This window comes from Phaenicophaeus curvirostris, chromosome 1 (genome assembly GCF_032191515.1).
Source record: "Phaenicophaeus curvirostris isolate KB17595 chromosome 1, BPBGC_Pcur_1.0, whole genome shotgun sequence".
NCBI classification, from domain to species: Eukaryota; Metazoa; Chordata; class Aves; order Cuculiformes; family Cuculidae; genus Phaenicophaeus; species Phaenicophaeus curvirostris.
The window spans coordinates 11,906,585-11,928,017 of record NC_091392.1 but is presented as its reverse complement, the minus strand read 5'-3'; the positions used below and the strand labels follow the sequence as shown (position 1 = coordinate 11,928,017).

General features: G+C 40.4%; 1 protein-coding gene across 15 annotated transcripts in view; it reads right to left on the bottom strand.

Annotated features, from left to right (window-relative positions):
• Positions 1-20,728, bottom strand: part of MAGI2 (membrane associated guanylate kinase, WW and PDZ domain containing 2) — a 741,259-nt gene extending 720,531 nt beyond the window's left edge. For all 15 annotated transcript variants that reach the window (XM_069878960.1, XM_069877803.1, XM_069878147.1 and 12 more), the window contains exon 1: positions 20,383-20,728. In XM_069878960.1, the coding sequence (XP_069735061.1) occupies positions 20,383-20,683 (301 nt within the window). In that variant the 5' untranslated portion in view covers positions 20,684-20,728. The remainder of the gene's footprint in view (positions 1-20,382) is intronic.
• Between the last annotated feature and the right edge of the window lie 705 nt (positions 20,729-21,433).

Genomic DNA, 21,433 nt, shown 5'->3' with positions numbered 1-21,433 from the left:
GGTAAACTTGATATCAATTTTAACTATCCTATGAATTGACCTGTAGTAGAGCTTCTTCTTATAGCTAAAGGTAAGGATTTATATTAGAACATATTAGAAAGCTCACATCTGATAAATTCATAATTAAGTTATAAAAACGTCCTCAAGGCTTACACAGATTCTTGGCAAAGTTTACCTATTTACCTGCATCACAGCTGATGGGGGACTTTTAAACCCCAAATCTGATTAGAGAGCTTGAATTTTGCTCAGAATGCAAAAAAATATTGCACATTGGTGCTTTATTCCCAGATAATGTGATCATGCTATCAAACTTAGGCAAATGCCTCACCTACAAACTGCTTTTTCAGCCACTATGATTCAGCCACCTAACTGAGCTTCTTTTCCAGTTCTTAAGTCAGCTATGGGGCAGTACTGATCCCTTCTGAATACGTTTGCCATCGGAACTTGCTATACAGTGTTTAACAAAAATAAAAATACAATCTATAATTTAAGTATTGCCTAAGAGACTGAGCTAAGGAAGTGCAACTGAACTGCATAGTACCATCCATCAATTGCTTTACGGGTAGCAGCTTACATAAAAGTAAAGATGGTGAAAACTTATGTTCATATGTGAATAACATGAATATTTGATGGATTAAAATACTTTTAGTTGTGCAGAAGCATGGAATCCAAAATCACCTCAAGTCAGAGTTCAGCTTTCATGCTCCAGAAGACTGAACAACAAAACCTTCCCCCACAAGTCCTCATACTGGACATTGTGATAAATAATAAAACAGAAATATAAAACAGAAATATGGAGTGCCTGAAAGTTAATGTTCTGATGGATAGTAGTTTGCTTTGCATCTGGATAATAGTTTGGTTTACATCAAAGCCAAACATTTTGGTCCTTTTTACTCAATATAGGGAATTCAACCTAACTTATGGGTGATAAATTAACAACTTTAGAAAATACCTGTCTTCAGGATACTTAGCTATTGCCCCTGCAAATGAAATAATGGGAGCCTCTAGTACCTTAATACAGAGAAAAAAAAAACCAAAGTGGAGCCTTATGAGGAGCGGCTGAGAGAGCTGGGGTTGTTTAGCCTGGAGAAGAGGAGGCTGAGGGGTGACCTCATTGCTCTCTACAACTACCTGAAAGGAGGTTGTAGAGAGGAGGGTGCTGGCCTCTTCTCCCAAGTGACAGGGGACAGGACAAGAGGGAATGGCCTCAAGCTCCGCCAGGGGAGGTTTAGGCTAGACGTTAGGAAAAAATTCTTTACAGAAAGGGTCATTGGGCACTGGAACAGGCTGCCCAGGGAGGTGGTTGAGTCACCTTCCCTGGAGGTGTTTAAGGCACGGGTGGATGAGGTGCTGAGGGATATGGTTTAGTGTTTGGTTTGAACGGTTGGACTCGGTGATCCGGTGGGTCTCTTCCAACCTGGTTATTCTGTGATTCTGTGATTCTGTATTGTGTTTTCAGTTTTGTGCATGCATCCAGACCAACTCCATAGCAGACTTAATCAGCGTTTACAATGTCTTAACTGATAGCAGATTTTGCCACCAAACTGTAGGTAAAAATCTCCAAACACAAATAATCTACTTCATTCAGCTTACATCTTATATTTGTTCAGGCAGGTGAGTTTTCCTTTAAAACAACTGTTCTTTCAAGACTATGCAAATACACTACCCATAGTTTTGAAAAATCACTTTGAGGCATAAGAAAAGAAGACAACACCCTATCCTACCTGATAGAGAACATCATTAAGAACAAGTAACAACCCCAGTCCCAGAATGTTGTATACCTAACAAGCTACCTAATAAACCCCAAACAGTTTGGAAGTGCATAAAAGCATCCATATCTTCAGAAAAAAAAATGTTGAAATTCAATGTCTTTAATATAAAATAGAAAGATCAAAGGAGTAACATTTTTTTTTTCTTGCAAAACTACCTTCATTTGTAATCAAGATTCAAACTTGGTTGTGAAGTGGGGCCTTATAATTTTCTTGCCTCATCCTGTATGCATATCCCGATCCCAAATTTTACTGAAATATTGCAACCAGCCTGCAGGATTTGGGCAATTAAAATACAGTAAGCAAAGACCAAGAGTAAAATCTAATTACCTTATATTGACTCTGAGATCATCATTTTTATAAGTCTCTTTACTTTCAATGCTGCCTCTACAACAAACAGTAGAATGCCCACAGTTATGAATTATGAATCAACAGCTCAGAAAAGAAATAAAAATCAGAAAGTAGATTTTTTTTATATAAAGACATAAAACAGACAAATTGCAGAATGAGAAAAATGTAGAATAACTGCAGAGGGACATATTTGTGGCCAGATAGCTTCAAAATTGTTCACATACCCTCAGGAGAAAAATCCAGTGCAAAGATAATAATCACAAACAACATTAACTTCTACTACTAGAGTTCTGTTGGAAAGTAAGGAATTCAATTCTCTGGAACTACGCCAAAACATTTGGCCACAGGTATTAAAGAAATGCTTTAATAAAACTTTCAGCACATGTTGTACCCTAGTGAAAAGAGAAGGTTAATGCACTCAGTGAGCACCCTCCTTACCTCTCCTGCGTAGCAAAGAAAAACTGTTCCTCTGGAAAAATAATAATAGTAGAAAAGACTCAGCTAAGGGAAAAACACATATTTGCCATCCAGCTAAACAAAAGGAAGAAAGACACTGTAAGAAAGATCACTGACTTGATTAGAGTATTGTCTCAAAATTGACATGGGAAATATCTTGAGCGAGTGCATTATACATGGAGAAAATGAACAAAGACACATACACTCAATCTAAAAAAATATCCATCATAATTTGTCTCTTATATACACATCATCTGACTCAGATTTCAGAGTTTGGTTTTGAAGGATCAGGTCAATATTGAATAATTAGCAATTAGATGTCTCTAAGTCAAATGAGTATGCAACCTTTACTACTAATGCAGACAAAAGCACCACAATGCTTAATGAAGTTACCCTCAGAACATCTTCCTGAGGAATAGACCTATTATTAGCTTAATACCCTGTATGATTTTATTATCATTGGGGAACAAAGGCAGAGAGACTGAAATTTATTTAACATTTCTACAGAACAGACAGAGCTCATATCTCGTGACTGCTTGCTTATTGCCTAACTACTTAAATAGCTGAAAATCTACACCACTAAACATTTCAAGCACTTATTGAAAATACTGAAACTACAAGTAGATTTATCACTTTAAAACAGGTAACAAATATGATACCAACATTATCATATCTCAGTGCTGTATCAAATTAAGTATATAATAAACCACTGTTCTTTTGTCGTGACCTTAGTATACAGACGCCTCTACGTATACAGCTGCATGTAAATAACCATAATGAGCTTTCAGAAAGTGGTCTTCTTAATACAGTCAGGAGTGTCTATACAGCCTACCTTCAACCCTTCCTCCACCTACACAGCCGTCACCACCAAAGCCTCTAGCCACTGCTCTCCTCTCCCAACAGCAGTCACTCCTGCCAAGCCCACGCTGAATCCCCAGGCAAAGGACATCTCTGAAGCACAGTGAGATCATGCACATAACTCCTTTCAAACTGCAGAACTGAAGACTGTGATACAGGAGAGTGTTTATCTGATTGATCTGAACATACTCCAAGATATCAGTAAGGATGCAACACATGGGAATGGGGCATTGCTCTAGATCTGTTTTGATGTAGTGCAGAAAAAACTGAACCTCTTCTACCAATAAAATTAAAAAAGCATGCCCTAAATCAGAAAACAATCACAGAGGACATTTTGCAGAACATAACATGCTTACCAAAACTGGGATGAAAAGGCAGATTTTTAATTTTGATTTGGAAATCCTTGCTTCTGTTGCTTTGCATCAAATTCTTCCTGTTACCTGAATTTAGCCATTTATATGTTAAACAGATTCACAAAAATCTGGGGGTACATAAATTTTTTTTAGACCAAGTACATTCATTTCCTTTGCTGAACTGAACTATACTTTACAATGACGGACAACAAACAGTTTTAATGAGCTGTTAAGATGAGACTTTTCAACTAATATCCATATGTTGATTCTGGCTCACAAGGCAGCATGGAGTAGACTTGCCAAGATCACTGGCCTCTCTCCGGCTCCCAAAGCGGGTGGGATACACAGCCTAGCAGGGAAGAAAGGCACAACAAAGAGCTCATCAATGGGTAAGCCCTTGGGTCAACAAGACAGCTGACGATGCTAAGCCCAAGCCTCAGTGCCGGACTCCAGCAGTGAGTGGGTATATGTGACAGAGCCAGGGCAGGGCAGCACTTCTCTACAATACTCAGTGTGGAGCCCTTGGCAGATTCTCCCTCTCAGAGTTTCAGTATGGCTGGAAATGATGTCAGAGAAAATGGGAGAGGAGAGAGAAGCACAGTTCCTCTCTGGAGATGGACAGCAAGGATGGTGGGGAGGCAGTTGATCCAGGGCTAAGAGCACAGCTCCCCTCTATTTCCCATGGTTTCCACAAGCACAAGGGGCTGGAATCACTGCTCTAGGGAAAGCAACCTCCCTCCCTTCTCCCACAGCACGGAAGGTTCATACCTTCCCCTCTGTAGTAAGGGTTAGGGCATCAGCATCAGGCTTCTTTGATCTCCTTGGTTGAGAAGCTGTGCATCAGAGCCAGGGCTCTGAAGGTAGAACTTGTCCAGTTCCCAGTGAAATTGTTCAGCTCTTACATTAGATGCTGCATTTAAAAAAAAAAAAAACAACTGAAAAGTCCTATGCAAAAATATGTAACCGGAAAAGATGGCAATTCTCATGCTGTAGCACCAGGACTGCAGACTGACAAATCTTTGTAGCCTGTTAAGCACCTGGATGGAATTACTCAGCACTATCTTCCACTCCCTCTCCTATTTTTTTTACCTCTTTCCTCACTTTTCTTTGCTGGCCAGTTCATTCTTTATATTTATATTAAGCAATTACAGAGAAACTCTGCAAACCTTTCTGGAAAACAAGGCAATTCAAAATTTCCTTGTTTCATAAACAGTTCTAAGGCAGAAACAAATTACAGGCATTGCTTGTAGACAGCTTTATTAAGCAAAACTCAATTATAAAACACAGCTCTAACACATGGAAATGCAGGATCTACAAACAGTCAGTTGGCAACTCTCCTACGAGAGAAACACAAAATATTCCACACTGTACTGTGAACTTGATAATACTGATATGAAATTGCCCTGTGTAGTTGATACTGGCATAGGAAAAAAAAGCAAAGCTCAGCAAGACACATGAAATTCATACATTTCCAATGCAATTCCCACCAGTATAGCATAAATCAGCATGGGCATGTAGTTCTTGGCTGTCTTGTTTGGCATAAGCAAAGCAGAAATTACATGTTGTTGCAGGTGCTGTGCAAGCAAACATGACGCCCAGCTGATTGCTAGCAGACAAACTTTTTTTCAAAGGAAAATATGCTGAAGGAAGATCTCCAAGCTGACTAATAAAAAACCAGGTGGAAGTAGTTAGACTATCCCTGGGCTGGAGCAGTCAGAAGCTATTGCATTATGTTAGGATGGCACTGGAAACAGGCTGCTCCTAGGGGAAGTAAAAGCAGACTGATGAAGCATTTCTGGGAATGGCAGCTTCTTCCAGCTGGGCCAGTCACTGGGCTGCTCAGCATGGGCAGCTCCATTAGCTCAGAGTAAGAAATTACTTTTGTATACTTCACCCTGAAAGCTACAGAACACCTGCAATTTACACTCCCTGAGAAAACGGCAGTTTCTAGCCCCTCAAAGCCAAGTTCTAAAGTTATATGACCTGTAATATTGCTAATCAAATTGATTAGTTCATTGCCAAATATAGAGGTTTCTTGATTCTTGTACAAAATCCTAAAACACCTTACAGGACTTAAATGTGGACCCTCTCTGCCACAAGTCCCTTTGACTTTTGAAGTTTTACATTAAATTCAAAGCATCCAAGGCATTCACACAGCCCTTGTAGTGTGTGAGTTAGAGCAGCAAGAGGGAAAAAAGGGGTCAGAAAAAAATCTGGTATTTGTAAGTCACCTCTAATTTATAATAACATTTAACCATTTTATTTCAGAAATAATTACTAGAATTTCAACAGATATGGTTGCCATAACAGAAAACTTAAAAAAAAAATCCATCTAAAGAGGCTTCCTTCATGTGGAGACTCGGGTGAATCATCTCTGTTGGGGCTTTTTTTCCTCTGTCTATTCTGCTACCCTTCTGAAAAGCTCCTGTATAAATCATGTACTCCAGGTCCACCCTTCCTAACTTCAGGCTGTCTTGAGGAGATAGCAATATCTGTAGCTTCTAGCCCAAGGCAGGGGACTGGAAAATATTAAAAGTCTATAGAGACACAGAGGCTAGGCTGTTCCTGGATTCATTCAGAAACTGCCTCTCAGCAGTGACACACAACACAACATGAATAAATGGACATAAACTTTTGACTCGGAGCAAAGCCACACTAGTTCTATGATACATCACATCTTAGAAGATAAACATGGTGAGATGTGGTCAGCTCTTGTTAGGAAGGCTTCCGAATGGGCACTTAAAAGCCACAACCAGTTGGTGATTGAGTAGATGGCACTCTTCCCCCTGTGCATAACCCATGTCCAGCAACGTGGTAGGGAGCATTTGCTCCCAAGGCAGATACCGCTAAGCTTGAGAAGACTGGTCAGAAAACAAGGATTCTGCTTCACAAAAATTTTTGAAGGGTTGGCATCTGGTTTCACTTTGTGCTTTTAAAAAATAAAAAGGAGGAGAAAGAAGGATCTCTCTCAAATACTAATTGAGTAATTCCTACCCAAGCATAGTGCTGCATCAAGGGTCACCAGAGATTACTGTACAGACCTGTTCCACAGGACAGTCTCTAAATCAGTTCAGGAGCCCATTCAGGTTACCTGCTTGCAAGAATGTATTCGGGGACGGATTTATGGTGCCCCATCTGCCATTCTCAGAGGGTAAGCTCAGTTCCCCAACCACCTAGATAGCTACCCACTACTCACTCACCTGTTTGGGGATGTGGCTTGGGCACAGCGCTCTGTGCAGCTTTGGCTATCCCATCCTACTGACTATGAGACACATACAGACATAAGAGAAAACTCAGTACTCTCCAGCATAGGATGACCCCCAGCATCCTTCAAACATGGGTATTTTCATCTCCTGTTATGAGGACATGCAGCATGCCTGAAGAGCCCAAAGGGTGGCTGAATTCAGGACAGCGAAGAGCTGGTGATGGTCCTGGGAGGGGAATGATCCCAGTGCTCTTCTGTCAAGTAGAGCTCAGACCTTTTCTTTAAAGGCACATGGACTGTTAACTCCAGTGCCTGAGCCTGACTGTTTCATCTCATCTATGCCCTGGTGATTTTGACTGCACAGAACATTACACATTTTCTGTACCAAAGTGCTGCACAGTATCACCAAGCACTGTGAATGAGCTGCCCTTTTTCAGACTGAAGACAGCAGCTTTTCAAGGTTTCCTTTGTTCCTCAGTCCTACAAATAACTGCACCTCTAAAAAGCCACAATGAATTAATAAAGCAAATGCAGGGCAAGAGTGTGCTCATGGTCAACTTCACGACTAAAGTCGTAGTAGATTAATTACATAAAGAAGGGTGCTGTACAGAAAAGCATACTATGTAGTCATCAAAAAAGGCTGTACAGAAAAGCATACTATGTAGTCATCAAAAAGGGTCATGGGTTTTTTCATCAGTTCAGGTGTCCATAATGTGCTGCACTGGCTTGTGCCAGTTTTATTTAAAGCACCTGAAAGTACTCTGCTACAGAAAAAAAGGATTAAAAAAATGATTGCAGAACCTCAGCTGGATGTCACCATTAATGTTATGCAACTCCCTTCTAAAAAAGGGGGTGGATTCAGGAAGACCTTAGTCTTGTTGCTTGCACAAGGCAAAATCCTACTTTGATCTCTCACTGATCATTTTTTAAACTCTACGTAAGTCCCAGGCACTGAAAAAAGGAGGACATGGAGGCCTTCTATAAGAAAAGATCCTGAAAGTGAAACATACTTCAGAAGCTCAGGCAGACATTCCTCATACCAAGTAAGTGCTAGGGGGCATTCCCACCCTTTGCTTCATCTCAACCTCTCCAAGGAGTGTGGGAGGGAAGAGGTTTCCAGTGAGAAATGAGAAACCAATGTCAAAGCTAAGGAGGTGAAAGCACAAAGAGGGACCAACAGCTTTCCACAGAGAGACAAAAAAAGTACAGAGCCACAAAGTGCAACCTTTGGTGTAACTGCAACTGAAATGGCCTTAATAGAACCCTGCCTAGGATTAGTGCTATGACTTTTCAAAAACAAAGCAGTCTCACTTCTCCATGACTCCTCAGTAATTTGGAGGAATGTCATCTGACAACTCTAAACCCTATCCCTAACATTTTGCAAGTTAGGCTAAATCTAGGATTCTGCCAATGACCCCATCTGATTCCGGTTAAAAGATGACAACATCAGGGCTCTGAAAGAAGCCACCATCCATCAAAGCCTATCTGATGTCCCCCCAGAATTGTGAAAAGTGAGAGGTTCCCACTAGATTTTTAGTTAGTATTTCGTATGTGTCACTTGGCAAACAAAACTTTGCCTGTGGTAACATTTTTTAGGATTTCTCATATTTCCAAAGCAAATGAGGCTTTTTTAAACACAAAGAAAATGAAAAAAACCAAACCAAAACCCCACACAAATTACTTATAATTTGCCACTTTTCAGGCAGAGGCTTTAACAGGCCAGAAAATTTTCATGGAAGTACTGCACAGCGTGGTTGATGTACCTACATGTCCAATTAACACTGCCAATCTCATTAAAAGATATAAATGTATATTACTTCAGTTTTTTACAGTTTACCACTTCCAATATGTTTCTGAAAGACATTTTATTTTAGGAGACATCATTCCATCACACTCTCCTCTGTATAGACCCCTACATGCTTGTGATTCGTTATTGACAAAGATTCTGCTTTACACAGGATTTGTCATGGAATTTAAAATAAATAGCTACAAAAATATTTTACTCAAGCAATCAATAGCAATCCTCACTGAGGACTAAAGGGCTTTTTTGCAGTTTATGTGCCTTTACTTGGATGCATTACTGCTTGCGTAGGCTTTTAAATTACATTGCAGGGTTCTTCACTCTTATTGATTGATCCGAGATTTCTGGCAAGTCATTTCACCACCGTGTGGTTCCGTCTTTTCCTAACCGTCCACTGTGTCTAATTAGCCTTTATAAACCCTCCGGGGCAGCGATTGTTTCTCACTGCCAGATTGTAGTACCTGTATCCATGGAATCTGATTTCAGTTGTCTTGATACACTAATAATAAACATCATATTTTAAGAAATTATTTTTTTAATGAATAAAAAGAAAAAGCAAGTGCATTGGAGAAATACAGTCCTAGTTGTATCGATAAACCATACATCTTCAGATAGACTCTTTCTTCCCAAAAAGTTAGACAGGCTTTACGTAACTTTAAAAAAAAATCATAAAAAGACAGCACACATGACAAAAATATAATCATCACAATTGTGAAACTCAGTAATTTCCCAAGAGTTTTTAAGAACAGTATCTCATAGCTTAGATCAGGAGACCAAAGATGCAACGAAGCCATTACAGCTTCCTTCCCCATACTAAAATTTACTGAGGCTGGTAAGGACACCAAGGGTAACTCCCTGCTGGGGGAGCCTGAATAAGCTCTTTTTTATGAAGGATTTTAAGAATCTGGAAACTATTCAGATAGCATAATAGGAAGTGTAATATTAGTGTCAAGGGATCCATGTGAAGATTTCTGTTTTCATGTCTAAGCTGCAAACCTCTTTCCCAGCCGCAGCATCCTCAGGAGCTGGCCAATAACATGCAGATAGAGAGGGAGGAAATCTGCAGCTCACCACAACCTGTTCCTACAGCAAGAGGGGAAAGTGGATTGCTGCTTACTAAAAATCTACTTATTATTGACCCGAAAGGACACTGTTGGATCCCAACTGGATCTGCTGCATTTCCTAAGAGAAACTGATGCTCTCTCTTCACATGCAGGAGCTGCTTCCTCAGATAGGCAAAAAACCCACCTTCAGTTTCTCCAACTTTTACATTTATAAACATTAATTTCATTACTCTTAAAACACACAAACGTGAATCTCTATCAAGGCAAAAATGCTGTTATACTTCTTCAAGTCAGATTAACTGTACCCAAATCCCTGCAGTATTTCACACATATTTAAAGAAGACATTTTTAATTTTTTTTTTAAATTCATCCCTTCTGGAGAGTATTTCAGTATGTAAGCACCATAGACATAACATAAAAGCACCACTTAAATATGAATCTGGAAGACCTTTTAATTAATATTTTAAATATTGATGCTTCATTTTAATTAAGAAAAGACAGCATCTTGATTTCACATTATTTTACCCACAAAAATGCCAGTGCTGTGATGCATTCTTTTCCTGAAATATTTTATGCTATTTTTACTGGAAAACGACTAGAGTGAGTGTTGAAAAAGCATTTTTTACTGCCTTATCAGAAATTCCGGTAATTCTTCCAGAAGTTTACAGGGGGAAAATTTCTTCCACAAGTAAATGGAACAGATAAAAAGAAAAAACTAAATTGTTCAGGAAATATACTCTCTGTATTCAGAATAGGCAAGGTTTTTTGAACAGACTTTGCTAGCGGGAGCTGTAATGGAAAGAGCATGAGACGACAGACCAATGCCACCAATAACAGGCGTTCCACATTAGTCATAGCTGGGCATTTAGTCTTAAATCCTACTGCTCAACTTTTATCCACTTTACAGTTTCTATCAACAAGACTGAAAAACTGTCAATTTGAGTTACAGATCCTACATTGAAATGACACAGAAAATTTCCAAGAACTATAACCAAGAAAGTCATTATGGCTAACTCTGAATTTAATGTGAATACTTACTTACATTGCCATAGAAACTAGAGAATCCCAACTTGAAATTGTCATGCTGCTACTTGCTATAACAAAAAGGCAGCTCCTCACCAAAAGGTTCCAGACTTTATTAATGAGACAACAAGCAGATGTAACAAACCCATACTGAAAGAGAAATCAGAAATACCAGCAAAAACAGTCATTGTCAATATAATGAACAGGAGTCATAGCGCACCACCTAGTAATTTCAACTGCAGAGTAGGCACCTCGGCAGCATACAGCTTCAAGGAGAGTCTTGCAAAAGAATAGTGTACTGGCTGTGCAGGAGCTTTGGCAGCTGGTAATTACACTTCACCTAATCAAAGTATATGATCACTTCAACTGGAAAAGTGTTAACCTCCTGTCTCATCTGCTACAAGAGTTCAGCAGCCACTGCCTTTTCCACTCCACAAGGATTGCATTTCAATGACAGGAACACCGAGGTGCTTTATCAACTTATTAAGTTCGCAAAAGGACTCTGCAACACTTTGAAACACAAAATGCTGTTCCTACAAAAATACAAGGACAGATCATTAAAATATAATGGGATTAATCCTTGTTATATACTAGCATACCATTTGGGAAGCGTAAGAGAAGCTTATGTGACATTTATAAATGCAGATTTAGCACAAAGAAGGACTTAGTAAGGAAATAACAGAAACTAACACAGTCATTTCATTTCATACTAGTTAAAGAACCATCCATGTGAAAGTAACGTTAGAAACTATCCAATACAACCAATACAGGGTAGAAATAGGACCTTTCTTCAGTTTTCAGTTTGAGTTTAAATTCAAGCAAACAAAAACTGTGCATGCTGTAAGAACTTACACGTGAAATGAATGTCCTCAAATTACACTGATGCCCTAATTTTGTTTTCTTTCTGCTTCTGTGACACGAGTTAGTGTGCCTTTAAGATATGGATATATTTTATCAGAAATATGCTTATTTATGTTTGCCATGAAGGAAACAAAGCTGGAAGATTTCATTCAAAAAAAAACCCACCATAAAATGTGCAATTTAACAAATCATATTCCACATTCATATCAACAAATGCATGGACAATACGAGATATGAAGATACCAAGCTTAAATAGCTAACTAATAAAAGACAACTTGTACCTGCTTCCAGGAAGGATTTGCATTCTGGAATGCTAATGCTACATTAACATAGCTACATAATTTACTTGCAAGAATACATTGTAGAATACTTTGCTCATTATATCCCTATTATTATTTTGAAGTTGTTCTGTTATTCATAGGGAAACTATCAGCTCTACTTTTAACTATAAAACCTATGGGTTTTTTTCTGCATACTGAACACACAATATTTCTTCTATTCTGAGTTAAAAAAAAAAAAAAACAACTTGCTATGACTCTGCAGGTAGTGAGCAATCTCAGTTTTGTCCTCAGTGTCTCACCTAGCAGACTTCCAAAGGAAAAGCCTGGCCCCCAGTGCAATAACCCAGGGACTCAGTGAACAGTTTAATAACTCTGGATAATTCAATGAAATTACTGCCGTCAATGGCTATAGGGACTACCATATGTTGTCAAAGTTGTATCACGAATCTTCCAGATCAGGGACAACGGGAGATTCCTATACCAGGCTTGTTCCTATCAGAACAGGAATTATCTGGAATCATGGAATGCCAAAATTCTGGATCAAAGCGAGTTTCAACATGCTTTCTGAAGTAAATTTGACCACAGAGGGTAGAAATATCTTACTAGTTAAAATAAACTAGTTTTTGCTAGTGCCAGACCTGAAGAATGGATTACTAGGGACACGGGAAGCCCTGAACAAAGATGTTTCAGTAACACAGAAGCTGTGGGAACAGGCAAGAAGGACAGACATTGGTGGCAGGTAGGGCTCCCTGCTTTGTGGAAAAGATATGCGGGGGAGCTCCTTCAAGTACAATGATTTGAATCAAGAATGATTCAAGAGAGTCACAAAAATGTAATATAGAAATGTAAGCAGGCATTATTTCAGCTATGGATTTTTTTTTCTGCTAGGTGACATAGACCCTCTCTTCCATCTGCAGACCATAAAATGCATGCTTAGAGAATTTTTTTTTCCATGATCTTGAACTCATTAACCATAATCCTTGCTTCTCAATGTTCGAGGTCTTAAAACAAAGACACAGAAGCTACTTAGTGTTTGTGGGTCAGCACTATTTCTTAAGGTGAATGACTTCATGACCTTTTTGGTGCCACAGAAAGAGGATGGAGAAAGTAAGTCATGGAGGTCAAGGTGCTGCCTCAGCTGCATGGGACTTGGCGTGCAGTTCTGGCATGACAGGTAATTAAACACTACCTAGTAAATGTCCATTTTTTATAAGACTCTCACACAAATACGTGCCATCCAATGCAAATATGTGTTTTTCCACCATTTCTCATGGGGAATCATTGTTTCACCCTACTTTGGTAAGAACTTGGGACAGGAACATAGATGCATTAAGTACATTTCACAAACTTTTCATTTGAATGAGTCAATTGCGGGTATTTTATAGGGCCAGCTTTGGCCCAGCGTAACATTTCAACATATTCTGAGGAACTAAGACAGTCCCAGGAAACACACGTTCGCCATGGATCTGCCCTGTGATGGAGAATCTCCACAGGACTGTACAGTCTCTCTTGAACATGACAGAACATGTGACAGAACAGTAACATCTTAGTTAAATAATCTGCTTTTTTTTCCACTCCCACATCTTACTTTCTCCATTTTGTTCCTTGTCTTGCTTCACTTCATCTTCAGTGTGTACACTGTGGAAACCATCAAAGGAATCCAGGAGAAATGTCTGAAGCTGATAAGCAGAGTGAAGCTGTTATTCATATACTACTACCCATAACCCACATGCGCATGAGAAGATACCTGGAAGTGTAACGGACTTTTTGACTAAGCTGCCTGAATTCTAGCAATCTGGATGTGCCGACTGCAAGTTTAGAAATAATGCATTTGTGGTTCATTTACACACTAAAAAGGTAAAAACATAGCAGATAGACAAAAACAACAGCCTTCTGTCAACTAAGCTTCTAGTGAAAAGTGTAAATTAGGGAAAGGAGGTTTAAATATGTAAGGCTCTTTTAAGCCAATGTTGAAAAAACACCTAAACCATAAGAAATGTACTGGTTTAGAGATTATCAGTTACCAATGAGAAATTTTGTTCAGTTTAGGAATGCTAGATAAAGTTCCTTTTCATTAAAGCCCTTCAGTCTCTTCCTGTTCTCCTGCTTCTGTGTGCTATTCCACTTCCCACTGTGACAGCTTCAACCTAAAGTGAGAAAGCTCTACAAATGGCCAGCAAGACTATTACGCCTTATTACTGGGTAGATTTCCACCAGGTTGAAAGAACACTAATTTCTAAAAACAGTAAGTAAGAGATATTGTTGGGACCACAGACCCTATGATTTTAGAAAAAACAGTTAAGGCCAGCATTTCAATACCAATCAGCAACAAAAACCAAAGTACGTGCATTTTGCTACTGAAATCAATCCCTTCAAACTCTGTGCTATAGACTGCACCTGCTTGAGAAGGCATCTAGTCAATTTTATTCCAAAGTTTATGATCATTTTATTTCCTACAGCAGAATACTATGCCTTGCTTTACATTGTTTAGCCACCAGAGTGAACAGCTGTATTTTAACTTCCATATACATTTGCATCAAAACTTCTATGGAAACAGTCTAGATTAATATTGTAGCCCATATATATCATTATATATCGTATTATTGTGTAACTATACTACACAAAACCACCCTTAGCCTACAAAGTCCTACCCATAACTCTCAAAAATATATATACAGATGTCTATGTATGTATATTATGTGTATGGGAAAAATAAATATAATTCCAGAATGTTAACACAGTCAAGCAATACTACTATGTTCTTCAACCCTTGCCTTGATGCTCTCCAGGAAAAAAAAAAAAGTTTCTTTTTCTTTTGTTTGTATTGCTATAAGAAGAACAAAATCCATCTGGTTCTGCAACTACTGAAGCACCCTCTCTAAATCAGTATGACCACCTCCTCACATAAATCCCTTCTTTTATATACTTTTTGTATATAAAAAATGTAGATGAATAATTTATTAACTCTGTTACATCATGAAAGGGGCTCCTCATTTATAAGGAACGAGGAGAATATCATGAACACTGAAAGCAAGAGCTCAGAATTCCTATCTCTCCTGAAATACTGAATTAATGCAGGTGAGGTTATAGGATGCATAAAGTAAGTCAGATGCAATTCTACTCCCTCACACCAGTACTTTCCTTTGATGTCAACAGTATAAACAGATGGACAAGAGTTACTGTGAGATGAACTTTACCATATGCAACTCAACAGAACTAAGAACACTCTCGGTTATTTCATTTCTTCAAGGAAATGATGCACTAACGAAGTCATGGCCCCATCCTTTAATGGCACATTTGTAATTCTCAGAGATGGAAAAAGACTGATTAATATAATTCTACTGCCAGTGAGCACACAGAGCTCCTGATATGAAACATCACAACCTCAGTGCAGAGCTGAAGAATAAATCACCAGCTACATAAGTCAGAAGTCAGCTTCAGTGGTCTTTAAATTAAGATGGAGAAACATAAGAAAGACATGAAGTAATGGTAAAATGAAAACTCTGAATTTAAGTTCTAGAGTTAAAAATCCTAAGGAGTACAAGGTAGGAAAAAGGAGTATCCTGAAGCACAGTTTATTTTCAAAGACGATCTTTGCATTATATACAAGTGCAACCATGCAGGTTTTCATAGTTCTTTGGTTTTGAATTTTGCAGGACCTCTACTTTGTTTCTTTCCTTTATTCAGGAAAATCATGCAGTTTTCTGTTGAAAATATTGTTCTTTATATTAGTGAAAAAATTTTACCCAACATTCACACCTTGGAAGACATATATTGATACCCAGGAAGAAAAGAAACACAAAAAGGCAACCTGTGTGCAAAAAGTATTTTAATGAATATAGGAAAGAATTAATTATGAACCTAAACAACCAAGGAAAAATCTTAAAAATATAAGTTCACATAGTTCCATGTGCATGGAAAAATCTGTAGGAAAAGAGTAACATTTTAACTAGCTGAAATGGTATTTACATGTGCAACAAAAACTTTGGGAAACCAGAACATTCTTGTACTTCTCTGTCAAAAGACTTGTCACAGACTTTTAAATTAAAGATAAATAAACTAATTAATAAACTGCAAACCAGTTTTTAAGTGCAAAACTCATGGATGAGGAAACTCAAAAATAAGGAAAAAAAAAACCAAACCAACAAACAAAGACCATCAAAACCCCTACAAGGCTACTAAATCGCTGAGCCACAAATCCCTGGGTGCTGGGACAGTACTGCCCTGTCCTCTTACTCTTCACTGGGAATAGGATGTCCATTGTTGCCACTACCAGGAATAGGACGTTGTGCGTGCAGACCTGCAGTCGGCCCAAACGCCACCTCTCTTGTATCCATAGTGATGAGCGTCCAAATCTTCTCCTGACTGGGAAAGCACTTGAAAATATGCCCAACTCCATCTATAGTCAGCAAAATATCTTAACATACGCTTACTGTTAGGTAAATGATTAGACTGAGAAAGCAAAATCTTTTTGCATACGGGGCTAAAGCATTATGGGTCAAAACTTAAAAGTCTGATGATTTAGAGTCAAATCAGAGATATTCAAAAGTGTCAATACAAAGTATCCATGTTATCTATATTTCCTATGGTCATACCACTAAATACTTCCAAAAGTAAATTAAATTGTTCAGTTATTCACATCACCTGGTTACTTAGTATGCCTGAATCATTTTCCTCGAGGAAGAGACGTCAGGCAGCAGTTCCAGGACAAAATGCTACCAATTCTGAAATTATCATGTTTCTCAGACTGTTCACCGGGATTCTGCTGAGGGCACGTGTGGAAGTTTGTAACTCTATGTGAAGAACAAAGATCCATAAAGATCCTGGCTTATGCAGTACAACTGAGAGGGCTGTTCCTGCAACCCTTCAAGCTAAACCAAAGCATCACAGACCTGTGTTGCCTGCTGATGGGAATGACAGGAGAAAGATACTTTGGAACTAAGATAGCAGTAATGAACGGAGAGTGGAACTGGAGACAACATTGCTCCTCACATGACTCTTCCCCGTGTGATTACTTATCCAAATCAGGATGCCTTTCCTTAACACATTGCTACTTTTACAACTACGCATCTGAGCATCTGTGGGAAGACAGTACTTAATCTAAACTGTTCTGCATGTAAAAACAATCACATTTGAAATTCACAAGTATTTCTTTCAGAAGCAGTAAGGCTCTTCTCTTTGCCAGAGAGAGTAGAGGTTCAGAATGCTTAACATTTGCAAATATCCCTGGCTAATTTGACTGCTGTACAAAATTCTTCCATTGAAAGGACACATATTCAAAAAAAGCAGAAGACTTCAGAAAAGAAATCCTGCCTTCTTTATCTTATGTCAAGGACATCTTTGCCATTGACTTCATCTGGGCCAAGATTTCACCTCATGTTTTAAGAGAGTCTCTGTGATTCTGCCAACAGTAGCACAATAAGTGGCTTGCAGAAAAGAAACCTTACAAAAAAAAAAAAACCCAACAGGAAAGAGTCCCCAAGGAATACTTCTCTGTGAACTCCTAGATTAAAAAATAATAATGATTCTTAAAATCTTTTTTTCCCAAGAAAAAACAAGCAATAGTTTCCTGCATTAAAAAACTTATTTATTTGGTGTCATATTTAGGAGAGTTCTACGTCAGATCATATTGTGGAAGTGCTAATTAGTTTCTCATGATGTTTACTCCTCCTGATGATATAGAGCAACTGCTAGATTCTATGATTCTTATTTCTAAGTCAATATTTTTAGCTCAAGATGTTCAGCTCACGTAAAACAGCAGTATTCCATCAAATTTTTTTTTAAAGAAATATTTCACCTCGTAATGTGATAAAAGTTCAAGTATTTAATTATTTTGAAGAGGTGTTTAATCAAACACAATATAATGAAAAATCATGAAAGCACCTTTATTTTCCTTACTCCAAACCAGCTAATTCACATAAACTGAATCAGTCATTCCCGGACTTCATCTACAAGTGAATTTTCACTGCCGAATTATCAAAACTTCCAAACAAGAGAAACACTCACAGTCTCTTAAGCATCACATTATAAATAGTTGTGTCCTACCCCCACATTTCTTTCTCTGACTTCATTCCTAGGCAGCACTTAAGAAGCAGCTATAGTCACATGGTGCATTCAAGGTCATGCTACTATAATTTAGAGATATATTATTGATAAATTATGCAAAAACAATGATAGTGGACTCATTAACCTTGTTCCAGCACACTAAAGGTGTTTCATAATTAAAAGGAGAACAAAAGTTACAAAAACATATAAAGATTTTATTGCCCTGCTTCCTTTCTCCTACACGCTACTTGCAAAGTCCTGTTGGGGAACAGTAATTTGTTTCTGTGAGTAACGTAGATGCCTGCTGCCTGTGCTTTGTAACCAAGCGTTTCAGAGATTGGCCTGAATTACACTGAAGGAATCAGGTGGTAAAATACACAAACCATTGACCTTTTTTAAAAATAGGAGGTTGGATCCAGAAGGCCTCTCCCTTTGGTGTAGTAAAGGATCTTAGAGCACAAGAAAGATTACTCCAGCCAGGATGTGTCTCTCAGTCCAAGAATCTATGCAGAACTGTCACTTCCAAACATGCAGTCATCTGGCCAGTGCTTTGAGGACTTGCATCAAAAGTACAGTGTGCTAACATACTGAAATAAAACTCCTTATATATATATATGTATATATATAAAAACTAGGCAGGATTTAGAATTCATCCTCTATGCCTCATTCAAGAAACTTGCAGAAAAGCATGGGCTAAAAGCCTGACTAATGTCCCCATTTCATGTATGACAGATATCTTTATTAAGGGTGCACACACTAATGAATCACTGGTGATTGCTTTGACTTAAAGAGAAATACTAGAAAAACAATGACGAGGTGGGACAGAGATTGTTTTACGTAGTAAATTAACATAACCTTAAAGTGGCACTATTGTAAAGCATCCACAGGATTTCTACAAAGTATGAATTTAAATACCTTCACAATCTATCTTCATCTTCTTAACACTTCCACTACTGGTTTTTCTAATGCCATCACAGTAAGACCACTTCCTTTATTATCGATAATAAGAGAAAACTTATCAATAAGAGGAAATTATTGATAATAAGAGAAAACTACAGAGCAGGTTTCCTGGAGATCAGATGCTCAGAGATGACACTATATTGCAAGACAGAAACCATTATACTGCTTTCTAATCTTCACTTATCACATAAACTATTGTTTCCCTGCATTGCCTACTGACTATCAAGATACTATCTACAATGTATTGCACAACTTGCCCAAAAGTACAAATAAAAAAATTGCAGATCATATCTTTATTTAGAGGCTTGGCATTGTGCAGATAATTTAATATATCATAAAGTACATTCTGAAGGCCTGAGTGAAAGTCAAATTCTTTCTAGTGTTTCTGTCATGTTTGGATAAATTTGTAATTGGCGTATATTTCAAGCATTCCTAAGTATCACAAATACCACTTCAAAGAACAAACCACCAATTACGATGAGGACATTACATTACAAAATTACACCAAATGTCAGAGGAACTCTCCTGGATGCCCTCTGAGCAAAGGCTGCTGGCTGGAGCTACAGAGCACACTCATCTCTGATGCAGGACATCAAAAATCTTCCCAACGCAGACATCCCCAAGTTTCTGGTGGCCGAGCTCTGTGACCGGCTGAAATGTGAGCTTAGCAGTAAGTGCAGAGCTGCTGCAGCATCCCTGTCCAAGGAGCCCCCACAGACTCGGTTCCCAGAGCAGCTCACACCTCCTGCGCTTCAGAAACGCTGCTGGGGTAGCAGAAACCTCCTTACACGCACTCAGCTGCAGTTAGCCCAACTCAGCACAGTTTAGAGGACAGAAACAAACATGTAAACAGCATCTGTGGCGCCTCTTCTCTATTTGACTTTCCTGGAAACGCATTAACCTATTAGAGCGCTTCAAAAATAAAAAAGAGAAACGGGAGAGGCGAGAGTAAACCGTTCTCTCCCGAAAGTTTCTCCCTGCTTCTCCCTCCTCCGCTTTTTCAGAGCTCCCCGTTCCCCAGGATCAGGGGATCGCTTTCCCCGGGGATCAAACCGATGACTTTTCCGCTAAGGACGCTCAGGAGAGGACGAAGCCGCCCTCCCGGCGCAGCCCCCGGCCGGGGCGGCCGGAGCGAAGCGGAGCCGAGGGCGAAGCGGGGCAGGGGCTGGGGCTGGGGGGGCAGCGCTGCCGCTGACGCACATCGAATTGGCCCGGCTGCGGGGACCGCGCAGCGCATCCTTCCCCTCCCCACAGGGAGAGGGGGAAAAGTCAAACTGCAGCGACAAAGTTGCTCCCCCCGGCTCCCCCAAACCTGCCGCGGCTCCCGGGGGGGGGGGGGGGCGCCCCCGCCTTACCTTGCTTGACGCACTTGAGCCGGATGGGGTCCTTGCAGTGCTTGATCACGGCCAGCACATCCCTGATGGTGAGCCCGGCCACGGGGGTCTCGTTCACCTCCAGCAGCAGCTCCTCCGGCACTAACTTGCTGCCGCCCTCATAGGCCACCTTGCCGGGCTTCACCTCCCCCAGGTAGGGGAACTGCCCGTTCTCCGCTCCCCCCTTCAGCTCGAAGCCCAGCTGCCCCTCCGCGTTCCTGACGATCACGATCTCGTGGACCCGGCTCGTCCAGTGGCTTTTCTTCTTCAAACCCTTGGACATTGCCGTGGGGATGCTCTGCCCGACTCCCTCCCTGCCTGCGGCTCCTCTCCCCTCCCCTCCCTCCCGCTCGTCCCCCGCCGGCCCCGGGGCAGCCTCGGGGCGCGCCTCTCCGCCCTCTCCCTCCGGCTTTAGCTGAAATCCATGGCAGCCGGGACCCTGCCTGCGCGGGGACGCGCTAGTTGTAGAGAAACTGGCAGCGGGGAGGGAGGAGGCGGGGAAGGAGGAGACGGAGGAGGGGTGTTCGGTGCCGGTGGCGGAGCGAGGCGGGCGCTGTCTCGCCGCTCCCGCCTCGCCTGACCCGGTAGTGAAGGCCGAGAGGGAGGCCGCCCGGCACGGCCCGGGCCCCCCGCGCCCCGCCCCGCCGCCAGGGGGCGCCCCTCGCCGCCGCCCCGGCCCGAGCGCGGGGCCGCCTGACGCGCTCTAAACTCGGATCGAGTTTTATAAAGCGAGCGCCCTTTATCAGGCCTGAGCAGCGCGAGGGGGACGGGGAAATCTCCATCATAGAATCACAGAATCAGAATCACAGAGTCACTAGGTTGGAAAGGATCATCGAGTCCAACCATTCCTATCAATCACGAAACCATGCCCCTCAGCACCTCATCCACGCTTCCACCCAGCTTAGTGTCGTCCGCAAACTTGCTAAAGGTGCACTCGATGCCTTCATCCAGGTCATTGATGAAGACATTGAACAGGGCTGGACCCAGCCCTGAGCCCTGGGGAACCCCACTTGTCACTGGCCTCCAGCTGGGT